The sequence below is a fragment of the Ascaphus truei genome, chromosome 5, assembly GCF_040206685.1.
Source record: "Ascaphus truei isolate aAscTru1 chromosome 5, aAscTru1.hap1, whole genome shotgun sequence".
Taxonomy (NCBI): domain Eukaryota; kingdom Metazoa; phylum Chordata; class Amphibia; order Anura; family Ascaphidae; genus Ascaphus; species Ascaphus truei.
Window position 1 is genome coordinate 292,160,516 of NC_134487.1, and position 12,952 is coordinate 292,173,467.

The 12,952-nt window shown below is 48.2% G+C and overlaps 1 protein-coding gene across 2 annotated transcripts in view; it reads left to right on the forward strand.

Moving 5' to 3' along the window:
• SLC37A3 (solute carrier family 37 member 3) overlaps positions 1–12,569 on the forward strand; it is a 32,887-nt gene extending 20,318 nt beyond the window's left edge. For both annotated transcript variants that reach the window (XM_075602666.1, XM_075602665.1), the window contains 8 exons: positions 516–600; positions 1,705–1,892; positions 4,071–4,212; positions 4,575–4,676; positions 5,536–5,583; positions 6,938–7,089; positions 8,684–8,749; positions 9,777–12,569. In XM_075602666.1, coding sequence (XP_075458781.1) covers positions 516–600; positions 1,705–1,892; positions 4,071–4,212; positions 4,575–4,676; positions 5,536–5,583; positions 6,938–7,089; positions 8,684–8,749; positions 9,777–9,869 — 876 coding nt within the window. In that variant the 3' untranslated portion in view covers positions 9,870–12,569. The remainder of the gene's footprint in view (positions 1–515; positions 601–1,704; positions 1,893–4,070; positions 4,213–4,574; positions 4,677–5,535; positions 5,584–6,937; positions 7,090–8,683; positions 8,750–9,776) is intronic.
• The last annotated feature ends 383 nt before the right edge of the window (positions 12,570–12,952 follow it).

Consider the following 12,952-nt stretch of genomic DNA (forward strand, 5'->3'; position numbering starts at 1 on the left):
TACATTGTCACCGCATGTGTTTGAGCCGGGAGGGATGGTGCGTTTGAGCCCGGAGGGGCGGTGCGTTTGAGCCCGGAGGGGCGGTGCGTTTGAGCCCGGAGGGGCGGTGCGTTTGAGCCCGGAGGGGCGGTGCGTTTGAGCCCGGAGGGGCGGTGCGTTTGAGCCCGGAGGGGCGGTGCGTTTGAGCCCGGAGGGGCGGTGCGTTTGAGCCCGGAGGGGCGGTGCGTTTGAGCCCGGAGGGGCGGTGCGTTTGAGCCCGGAGGGGCGGTGCGTTTGAGCCCGGAGGGGCGGTGCGTTTGAGCCCGGAGGGGCGGTGCGTTTGAGCCCGGAGGGGCGGTGCGTTTGAGCCCGGAGGGGCGGTGCGTTTGAGCCCGGAGGGGCGGTGCGTTTGAGCCCGGAGGGGCGGTGCGTTTGAGCCCGGAGGGGCGGTGCGTTTGAGCCCGGAGTGGGGGCGCGTTTGAGCCCGGAGGGGCGGTGTGTTTAACCTGGCTGCTTTGTGTCCTGCTTCTCCCAAGTACGCCTTCCTGGTGACGGCCGCGGTGCAGTTTGCTGGGGGTCTGATTATCTTCTTCGGCCTGGTCACCTCCCCTAAAGAAGTGGGTAAGTGGAAGATTCGGAGTCTGGGCGCATTAAAGATGTGGCCCCATGTAGTGGGTCAGAAAGGAAAAATGGAAACCACTTATGTGACTGGCTCCCTGAGAGAGGTGCAGTAACCCTTTAAAGGCATGGGGTGCTCAACTCCTGTCCTCCCCCCCCCCGCCCCCCCAACAGGTCAGGTATTCAGGATATCCCTGCTTCAGCACAGGTGGCTCAATCAGTCTTCTGTAGCACAGGTGGCCCAATTAGAGGCTGAGTCTTCGACAGAGCCTCTGATTGAGCCACCTGTGCTGAAGCAGGGATATCCTGAAAACCTGGCCTGTTGGGGAGGCTTGAGGACTGTAGTTGGGCGCCCTTGATCCATCAGGCTGCGAACATGCTGCAGAAATCAAGCAACGCACTTTCCGAGGGGAAAACATGCAGAAAACTGCCTCAGGCGTTGGGGTAACTGTACGAGTAACTGTACGAGTAACTGTACGAGTAACTGTACAAGTATGTTCAGAGACTTAAAGCTGCAGTTCAAGCTGCCGTTTAAAAAAAAAAAAAATATATATATATATTTTTCCTTATTCAATATGTGCATCAATACAATCTGCACACTGACAAGTGATTAGCGGAACTGCAGATCGATCCGTTCTCCTGTAATCGATCGCTTGCTCCGGGTTATTTAATTCAGTTCTTGCACAGCATTGTGGGCAATGCAGTCCTGGAATATGATTGACTGGGCAGTTACTAGATACAATTGGGGCTCAAGAGCCAGAGCCAATCAGAAGGGGGAGGGGCTGTCACTTTGGAAGTGCTTCCTACATTAGAAACATTAAAAATGTCTTTAAAACTTTGTTGTTTTTTTTTTTTTAATGCTACAAGTATTTTCTCATAGTACAGAACTGATTTATTAAAAAAAAAAAACACACATTGTTTGAACTGCTGCTTTTAATAGTAGATGGGACTGTATCATTGTTGCAAACGAATGGTAAGATGTCGTAAGCCGCTCTAGCAGCAAAGGGTTAAATACTCCCCTTTGCCTTCTCCGTGCCTGAAAATATTGAGACATAGTTGTTGACCATTGAACAGGTTCCTCCTTCTGTAAATGTCCCCACGTTGCAGGTCTCCCAGAGACTGGTGAGGGGGAAAGTGAAGGTGGGAGCCCAGAGGAAGAGTCAAACAGACCACTGATCAATGGGGATAATGACGAGGAGGAGGATATAAGTTACTCTGTTCAGGCTTCTGACAGCACCAATGCACCTGTAGCTATTGGCTTTCTGCAGGCTTGCTGTTTACCAGGAGTATTACTGGTGAGTGCTGAGCATCTATACTACTGAAAATGCACATACTCCTCTCGCTAAATAAGCACGTCAGGAAGTGTGGCGTGATTGTAATGGTGTTCCCAAGTACACACGCTTGTGAGTTTGATTCCAACCTTAGACACCAAATGTAGGGTCCTCTCCACCGTTCCAAAAATCCATCAAATTCTCCAGGTTTCACCATAACTCACCGGGAGAGGCCAGAGGGAGACTCTGCACTACTGTACACGGCACTATTTACAGCCCCTCACATCCATGTCAGTATATACAGGTCTCTCTGTGCAAGTCCTGTTTCTAACGGACTCTTCAACTGACCCCTCAGCACACACACCTTCCAAGGGACAACATTCCATAGTTCCAAGGACAACCCTCACTGGCACCAGCATCACACACACACACACAGAGCATCACACACACACACACAAACACAAACACACACACACACACACACACCATTTCCCCCACACACACATACACACACACACACATACACACATACCCAGCATCACACACACACACATACACACATACCCAGCATCTCACACACACACATACACACATACCCAGCATCTCACACACACACATACACACATACCCAGCGTCTCACACACACATACCCAGCATCTCACACACACATACACACATACCCAGCATCTCTCTCTCTCTCTCACACACACACACACACACACACACACACACATCCAGCATCTCACACACACATACACACATACCCAGCCTCTCACACACACACACATACACACATACCCAGCATCTCACACACACATACACACATACCCAGCATCTCACACACACACACATACACACATACCCAGCATCTCTCACACACACACACACACATACCCAGCATCTCACACACACATACACACATACCCAGCATCTCACACACACACACATACACACATACCCACAATCTCACACATACACATAATACTAGAAGATGTGTAACTGGGTGCTCCTGATTGGAATGAATAAATGCTGAAGTGCTAGTGCAAAACTTAGTGATCCCAAGAAAACAAGGTGTTGAAAGTGAAGTGAACATATATTATGACACAAACGTGATGTCACTGTGAAAAACGTGCAAACGTTAACCCACCGCCAATGAGGTTTAAATGATGTGTGATAATATAATGTAAAGCAGCTCACAACCCCTTTGTTAGACCGTTCCCCGCTCTATATATGATAACGATGTCTTCCAGGTACGGGGAGCGCAGGAAATTCACACCGGTGGTACATAAAAAGGAAAAAATGTATAATAGTGTAACCAATTTGACAACAAATCAATGTGTGTTTATTCCACTCACAAATGTTGCTTAGGCCAGGTCCCCAGTGGCCAACGCGGCGCGCGCCACACACCACAGAAGAGCCCTCTATGGGGCAAGCCCCAGTGGCTGTATGTGGGTGCGCAAAGCGCTGTGACGCGTACGCTTTGTCTTCCCTTGCTGCGACGTGAGCACGTGGTTGGCGCGCACCAATGGGAAGGCAGATATGCCCTGTCATAGCCCCGCCCCCTGCGCTCCCCTAGAGCTCCCCTAAAGACCGCCCATCGCGACTGTAGTCAGCACGTGCAGCCGGGAGGACTGGGACTGTAGCCTTAGGTGTATGGCATATCATACCAGCCTCTCTCTGCTGGGAGCAATGGTGTTCTTCCCCAGTGTGGTTTCTTTGTGGGTGCTGCAGTTTTCCTCCAATATATCACAAAACTAAGAGACTCTAATAGTGCTGTCCGTCTATAATTTATGTTAAAAATGTCAAGCTTGCAAATGTACACTCACCTTTTGCACAAACACAATGTGCATTCGAATAGTAGGAGCTGAGGGTCCGTGACATCTCTCTCGCCGATTTGCTGCCGGCTCTCGGGTTGCTTCCGCGATCCTACGTCACTTCCGGTGACGTCTCATCCGAGGGCGGAAACAGCCGGGCTAGGTTCGTTCGGCTGCCAGGACTTCACACTCCAGTTTCCCGAAATGAACCTAGCCCAGCTGTTTCCGCCCTCGGATCAGACGTCACCGGAAGCGACGTAGGATCGCGGAAGCGGCTACAAAGCGCTACAGAGAACTTTTGTAATGCCAAAAATATCCATTGTTGGCACAGTAAAAATTAATATTGCAGCATTGGTACGTTCTCACTGGTAGTCTTGTCTGTCCGCAGTACTCTCTTGCATACGCCTGCCTGAAGCTGGTGAACTATTCCTTCTTTTTCTGGCTTCCCTTCTACTTGAGTATCAACTTTGGCTGGAAAGAGGCAGAGGCTGACCAGCTTTCCATCTGGTACGACATCGGAGGGATTATAGGTAAGTAAAGTGACCGGTGTAGCGTGCCCGACAGTCACTAGCTCACTACACCCGGTGAGCAAGGTAGAAATTTGACTCACCACTTAGTACAGGGGTGGCCAACTCCAGTCCTCAATGCCCACCAACAGCCCAAGTTTTAAGGATATCCCTGCTTCAGCACAGATGGCTCAATCTGTGCTGTAGCAGGGATATCCTTAAAACCTGGGCTGTTGGTGGCCCTTGACGACTGGATTTGGCCACCCCTGGTATATAGTGATCTACATTCACTTTAATGCTTCAACATTTCCCTTTTGAACAAAAAAAAAAAGCAAAAAGGAGACCACATCAGATCTGCAAAGTCTAAACCTCTCCTTCTACTCCAGGGGGAACAGTGCAAGGGTTAATCTCGGACATGCTGCAAATGAGGTCACCGGTGCTAGCGGTGAGCCTGGTCTTGGCGGTGGGTGCCCTGTTTGGATACAGCCGTGAGTATCTTTGAATGCTACGTTATCATTGGTCAGACCAGGGGTGGGCAACACCAGTCTTCAAGGGCCACCAACAGGTCTGGTTTTCCGGATATCCCTGCTTCAGCCCTTGAGGACTGAAGTGGCCCAGCCACCACTTTAGATGGTGCCAGCTTATTCCTCTTTGCAATACAGTGACACATGAAAGACCTCTTCTTTGTCAGTAAGAAGAGCAGTAAAAAAAAGGGAATGGAATGAAATACCTGTGCAGTATCTATCATCTATTGCGTCGCGTATGAAGGGTGATGAGGCTTTTGCTTGGAGGACCTGACGATCCAAAGGGAAGAAAGGGAAGCCGTGTGGAGGGGTCAGCAGAGGTTATGGCTGCTGGCTGTGAGCCTGGCAGCTGGGACGCCTCGGTTTGCCTTCCTTTCTCATAATAATTGAATGGAGGATGTTGTGGTAAAGAGGGAGGGAAGGGAGACGATCCAAGATGTGATTTGATATTGCTCTGCTTGCGGTTTTACTAGAGATTAGGCCCCTTGTTGGATTGAAGATCTCATCTGATCTTCATTGCACAAAGTTATGGGGGAAATGGAAAGGATTTGTTTTTGCTACTGTACTGGTTTCTCTGGCCTGCGAGTTACAGGGAGAAATGATCAGCTGGTTGATTTGACGAGCATGGTCACAGTTAATAGCTGAGAATACCTAATTCTGCATACGTCTCAGCTGATGCAGGCTCCTATGGATCACAGCCATGACAATGTCTTGTGCCCCGGGCATCCTGTTCCCTAATGCGTACTGTAGACACATTGTCCGGAGATGTACAAACCATAAACCTCCCAAGGGTTGACTTTGAACTCGCATCTTCTCTTCTCAGGCTCTCCAAATAACAAGCCTATCAACGCGGTTATCATGGCAATCACAGGTATGTCCTGGGTGTGCTCAGGCATCAGTGGTTTTATTTTTACTTTAAATGTTTAAACCAGCAGACATTGAATCTTGTGTTCCAGTATTGGAATGCCATTATATTCAGACAGGTATTGCAATAAGCACAAGCCACACTTCTGCTTGGTGTTGTAATGCAGGGCTGCTCAATGCTTCCGGAGTTACCTACCTCCGAAGTAGGTGCCAGTAGCCGCTCTCTGCGACTGCCAGGGTTCACAATATGTCAGCTGTTGAAAGTTTTCACATCCTGCTGGCCAATAGGAAGCCTTGGCATCACCCGTGTGGCATCCTATTGGCCAATGTGACACGGGAGCTATAAACTTTAAAGCCCTGCTTGCTGAGCCGGGACAGCTACCGGCACCTACTTCGGAGGCGTCTCTGGAAGCAGGGGGTCCCTGGAGCTGAAATTAACGGTGTTCATCTCCAGAGTGTTTATGGGGGGAAAATAGGTAAATTTGCCATCCTTGGCTCGGGCCTAGTGTAAAGCAATGTCCACACTACAAGTAGGTACGTTTGTTCCTAATGTTCAGTGAAAACCTGGCTACAGAATGTGACTCCTGTGATTTAAACTCCATCTTCTATTATAACTTCTATCAGCGTGCTAATTTACAGATAGAATTGTGTAATGTCCCTGAGGTACAAGCAGAGGTTATGGGAAAGGAATGTTGGGAGATACAGTAGTTATTTAAAAGCAGAACATGGACAGGGTCACAAAGATGGGTATTAGAACCGCGTTTCCCAACCGGGGTTCCGCGGCCCTGCCCTGGGGTTCCGCGGCCCTGCCCTCGTGTTCCGCGGCCCCACCCTGGGGTTCCGTGAGAGGATCAGAAGGGGCCGCGGGATTTCCGCGATCTCCCAGAGCAGGGAGAACGTAGGGAAGTTGCTAGGGGGCTGGGCAGTTTCCTCCACCCTGATTGGCTGCATTGCCCAGTATCAGCCAATCAGGAACCTGGAGGTGTGGCCAAGCAGAAGAGGAAGCAGCATGGGCAGTAGAGGTGAGGCTCTGTGTGTGTGTCTGCCCTGTGTGTATTTTTTCTGACGTGTGTGTGTGTGTGTGTGTGTATTATGTGACTGTCTCTGTCTCCTGTGACTATCAGTTGATGCAACCTCTGTCTCCTGTGACTAACTGTCCTGTTGTAGGGGTGCCTCAGCAACTGAGCACTGTGATTAGGGGTGCCCCAAGAGAAGAAAGGTTGAATGCCATTGCCATAGGGGTTTGCAAACACCTTGTTGGGAATCGCTGCTCTTCATCACATGCAGCGTGGGCTGGTGGGGGAGAGCACATGAAATGCGTCGATCCGGTGACGCATTTCTCCTTTTTTTTTTGACCTCAGGATTTTTCATTGGCGGCCCCTCTAACATGATCAGCTCGGCAATCTCTGCAGACCTGGGGCGGCAGGAGATGGTGAGAGGCAGCAGCGAGGCACTGGCCACGGTCACTGGGATTGTGGATGGGACCGGAAGCATCGGAGCGGCAGTGGGCCAGGTGAGTAGCTGCTGCAGGGACTTGCAAAATGACACAACACAGTGCTGTGTAGGCTCTGCTACCGTGATAGTGCCGATCGGGGCACTAGAGACTCCCATTAAACGTAATTGGAGTTTCCTTGTGATCGTGCCCTGATCGGCACTATTGCAGTTTGATGCCAATCCCAAAATAGATTTAGGCGGGTCACAAATGTTTGTACATTTTGTTTGTTTGTTTAATTATACACGTCACTGTCAAAACCGCCCCGCAGCTCTGTGTCCTACAGGAAAGGTAAGGGGGAATGGGGTTAAACCAGGGGTCCCAAACTTAGTCATCAAGGGCCACTAACAGGCCAGCTTTTATGGATATCCCTGCTTCAGCACCGGTAGTGCAGTCTTTGACTGAGCCACTGATTAAGCCACCTGTGCTGAAGCAGGGAGATCCAACAAAGCTGGCCTGTTGGTGCCCCTTGAGGACTGACTTTGAGACCCCTGGGTTAAATTATAATTCTTTTATTCTTACGTTCACCAGATCCCTGCAGCGTTGGGTTTGCTGCAGCGTACTTACCTCCTGTGTGCGTACTTACCTCCTGTGTGCGTACTTACCTCCTGTGTGCGTACTTACCTCCTGTGTGCGTACTTACCTCCTGTGCGCCCGATTCTGTAACTAGCACAGGGGTGCGCAAACTTTTGGAGCTGCGCCCCCCCTGCCCGGGAACCGCAGCGTTCGCGCCCCCCCCCCCCCCCCATTCCAAAGACTGCGTCAAATGACATTGCGGGTCATGTGACGTCACGTGACCCCGCTGCGTCATTTGATGTGCGTTGCCATGGTGACGCGTCTCCGAAGACTCGGCAGAGAACAGGTAAGTGAGTTAGAGGCCTCATGCCTCCCCCGGCATTTAATTTAAATGCAGTTGGGAAGAATGAGGGGGCTCTGTAACCGCTGCGCCCCCCTAGAAATTCTCGCGGCCCCCCAGTTTGCGCACCGCTGAACTAGCACATAACAAAAATAGTATGTGTTACGTAGTCCGAATGTTGTTGTATTTGGGGGGGTTTTGCTTGGCATTAGGACCTTTAAATGTAAAAATGTATTTTAACCCATTGCTTCGCATTCCTTACCAGAGTAGGACCCTCTGGTAACCAACAGGGTTAACCCAGGGGTGGGCAACTCCAGTCCTCAAGGGCCACCATCAGGTCAGGTTTCAGGATAGCCCTGCTTCAGCACAGGTGTCTCAGTAAAATACCTGTGCTGAAGCAGGGATATCCTTAAAACCTGACATGTTCATGGCCCTTGAGGACTGGAGTTGGTCACCCCTGGCATAGACAATTGGCTAATACCCTAGGGTATGTCCTGCAGGTCTGTGGATAGCTGCATCAATGGAAACCGAGCTTGCTAGCGCATTGCTTTGCAGATCCGACCACACTGATGAGTTAAATGTATACGGTAGGGGTGAAATGAATAGGTTTCTGATTTCTGGTTTGACTCCTTCTGACTTTATAGAACCTGCATATGATTTTGTATTTTTGGTGGGCACTTTCCAGGTACTTTGTGTTTCTAGAACCTCCATTACAAGACAGTGAGTTCTGATTCTCTTTATATTTCATGCTCTTTGCAGTTTCTGGTTTCCTTGATCCAGAGAAGTCTCGACTGGAAGTGGGTTTTTTACTTCTTCATCCTCATGGTAAGACATCCTAGCGTTTGCCACACTTCTTCTGTAGCGCAGAAGCGGTATACAGACAGGCGAGGATTTATAACAGGGGTGGCCAGCTCCAGTCCTGAACGGCCACCAACAGGTCAGGTTTGCAGGATATCCCTGCTTCAGCACGTGTGGCTCAATCAGTGGCACTGTCGAAGAGCCAGCTTCAGCACAGGAGGCTCAGTCTTTGACTGAGCCACTGATTGAGCCACCTGTGCTGAAGCAGAGACATCCTGAAAACCTGACCTGTTGGTAGCTCTTGAGGACTGGAGTTAGCTACCCCTGGTTTAGAACATGCACATTCAGTTCATAGACGATACGTGTAATGTGTAGAGAGGATAAAATACGGAGTCCATTGTGTGTGTAAGTATATTTTTATAGCTTACACTTCACTTTGCAGAAGGATTTATAGACTACAGATCAGTATAATATAAAACAGAGCAGTGCACCAAACCTACAAATAAACAAGGAGAAGGTAACATCTGCCCGGAAGAACTAATAATCCATGCAGTTCTATTCTTGCTTTTACATGTACATATATATATCTGCACCACCTTGAGAAAGGTCCCACTGGGGGACCGAAACGTCGGTTTTTGTGTCTTTTATCAAATATAGAAAATTCATGATTTACTTACCTGCGTGCTGTCCCTTGATGTCGTGTTGCACCGGTGTGTGTGTGTGTGTGTGTGTGTGTGTGTGTGTGTGTGTGTGTGTGTGTGTGTGTGTGTGTGTGTGTGTGTGTGTGTGTGTGTGTGTGTGTGTGTGTGTGTGTGTGTGTGTGTGTGTGTGTGTGTACGCTTCAGGCATAAAAGTAATATTGGGAAAGAGTCCCTACCCCGAAGAGCTTGCAATCTAAGTGGAAAGTGGGGAGAACTTAGAGACAGTAGAATGGTGCTATAGTAAATGTGTCTGCAAGGGGTTCATGGTAAATGTATGTGAGATGTATCAGTGGCACATCCAGGAAAGGTTCCCAATCGTACATACGTTGCTGTGCATGTTCCTGTTTCCACAGACCAGCCTGACCGTAGTGTTCATCACGCCGCTCATCGTGCGAGAGATCAGTGCAGCACGGCGAAAAAGGCGCGCGTCCCAGCGGGCAGGGTGACCCTCGTTGTCAAAAGGCGTTTGAACTCCAAGCAAGAGAACGGGATAAGGTTTTTGGGAAAGGTGAAATCAAGTGAAGAGGAGGACCTATTAATCCCACCGGATCAGCTGGGATTTTTCTTATCGACGATTGGCCCAAGTCTCGTACCGATTCTTCCCGCTGCTGATTGGAAGTGGTTCTCCATGTTTAATTTATTTCTAATCCACCTGCCTTGATCCATTGATCCCGGTTGTAGCATCACGTCATGCGGGCTCTGGATTTTAGGGGCACGGCCGGTATAATTGCACACTTAGTTTTTTTTTTTTTAAATTTAAATATTTTTTTTTTTTTTAGACTAAGAAACAATCATGAGTGGTGGGTTCTCAATTTTGTGCTTTTATCTTTTCACCTCATTTTCGGGAGCACGTGGCGCCCCTGCAAGAGATCATTGCCTCAGAAAAAAGGCGTTGGGAAAACCAATCCCATTTTCTTTGAAACGAGAGTGAAAGTGTAGTAGTTTTAGAAGTAAAAACACAGGCGGTTTCCTGGCGCCATCCCACGGGCGTCTCTGTTCTTGCTGCAGGAGGGAAGCCGGAGACTGCTGAAACCCAGAGCGTGACGCCTCGACAAGGCACGGAGATTTAAACTTGGGCTTCGAATACTCCTAAGCCGTGTGTGTGTGTGTGTCTTCACTGCCAGAACAACGTGCAAAGCAACAAAGAGAAGTAAATAAAAGGAGCGACCTGTGCAAACGGCAGTTCTGAGCTAGAGATCGGCCAGTGTCACCTTATCTGCTGTGGCCTTATGGGAAGCAACTTCTGTAATAACTTTGCCCGCTTTGGGCTCTGACACGTGAGGGTGTGTGGTGCAGTGGGCAAGGCTTTGGTATCTTGAATGCACCAGGCTTTGGGTTCTATTCCAGCCTTCGGCCGTTAGGTTCCTTATGACCGTGGGCACGTTTTCTCTGGGTGCCTCCACATACAAGGTAACAATCAAACTCTTTTCTTGTCTAAAGAAAGGTGCAAAAAATAAATAGCTGACAATTTGCAAAAGCAAAAAATCATGTTATTCTGACTGACTAACGAATATATGTCTGTATTTGGAGCAGGGTTTCTCAACTTCAGTCCACAAGACCCCACCGACAGGTCAGTTTTTAAGGATATCCCTGCTTCAGCACAGGTGGCTCAATCAGTCTGCTTCAGCATAAGTGGAGCCACTGATTGAGTCTTCGACTGAGCCACCTGTGCTGAAGCTGGGATATCCTTAAAACCTAAACTGTTGGGGGGTCTTGAGGACTGGAGCTGTCCACCCCTGATTTAGGGGGTGTTTTAACCTTTGTGTTAAATCAGCACTGCAGGCAGGTTTACCATCAGAAGGGGAAATATCCACTTTGTATAATATATGACCAGTAAAACACAATTAGTAGGGTTCAATGGGTACAATCATATGTGTGCCTGGCACTTAGTTTAACCCCCTTTTATCTGTGACTGTCCGTCTCGGAGAGGACCGCCCGATGGTCCAGGTGACCTCCCAGGCAGAGGTTACAGCTCTACATGGCGGCTGCGGGGGGGGGGGGGGGGGGGGGGGAAACAAGTGTATCATTGTACATAATGACACCATATTCTTGTATAGTGTCAATTAATTTGTATTCAGTCTGCAATGCTGCTCTAAAAGGGAACTGAAATTCATGTTATTTTCCGTTAACACGACGCTTGTAAATTCTATTGTTTACTTTTGTGTTGCAGTTTAATTAACTTTGTAACTTTTTTGGGGGTCGTTAATGGTTTTAAAAGTGTGTACCTTCTTACTAACGCGTGAGAAAATTAATGTTATAAAGTCTTTCCACTTTTTAATGGTTTTTTTTCCCCCCCTATTCTATTCTTCTCCTTTTTATTATATTTTGCATTTGAGTCTGAGATCCTAATTGGGGGAAATCTAGGTCTTCCTAAAATGCAGAACGGACTCCCCTTTGATCAGGTACCTGAACAGACAAACCCAGACCGGGGGACATAAATATGTACAGACAATGATGGCCGCCATAGTTAAAGGTCCCAACAATAATTTGCCGTGAAGAAGCCATGTTTACAGCCAATGGACCCTGATTAGTAAATCCAATGACATGGGAATCACATCGGGTTTTCTGCTTTCTGTGTGGTTCTGATTTAACCCCAATCTGTTTCACCATTTAGAGCAGGAGTGGCCAACTCCAGTCCTCAAGGGCCACCAACAGGTCAGATATTGGGTATATCCCTGCTTCAGAACAGGTGGCTCTGCCACTGGTTGAGCCACTTGTGCTGAAGTAGAGATCCTTAAAACCTGACCTGTTGGTGGTCCTTGAGGACTGGAGTTGGCCACTTCTGGTTTAGAACATTTGAGAGAGAAAATGAGACTCCTCTCCTATTTGTGTGCAGTAAGCACTAGCAAATGTCAAGAGGTGAGATATTTATATATATATTCCTGTTGCAATCTTTTGTAAATACATTAAAGGTCCGATCACCTTTTTATTGGTTTCCTTCCCTTTGAAGGGAAGCCTTGGGGGGGCTGTTTACCGTATACTTTTTCACCACGTTCAGCTGCCTGGATAAAATCCCCTTTGCACAGCGTCAGACAAACTCATATACCTGTATAAACACTATTTAGCGCAAGAGTACGCAGCATGTTAAAAAAAAAAAAAAAAAAAACACTTTAAATGGCTGCTGCTCATTTTTCTCACTGTCCAAAGATCACTGCCAATGTGAATAGTCTCTTCCCCCTCTGTATAGATTCCCCTTTGCTCCTGTCCTGGTACAGCTAAGAGATAAAGGGAGACTCCGATATACTGTACACAAGCTTTGTCGCTCACAAGACTTTAGTATGTTAACACTAACAAACTTGGAAAGCTTTAAATAAAAGACCTACTGTATGAAGAACTACCACCTTGGTCCACTGAGTGGCATCACAACCTGCAACAGACCAATGTCCCATTCTGCAAGAAATGTTTTAGCAATTTTCTTTACAGGGTAGTGATCTTTCTTTTTCAACTTTCTGTATATAACCATCTCTTGTGACTTCAGCCATTTGTCTTTTATATTATTGTGTGTTTTTTTTTTTGTATTTTTTTTTTT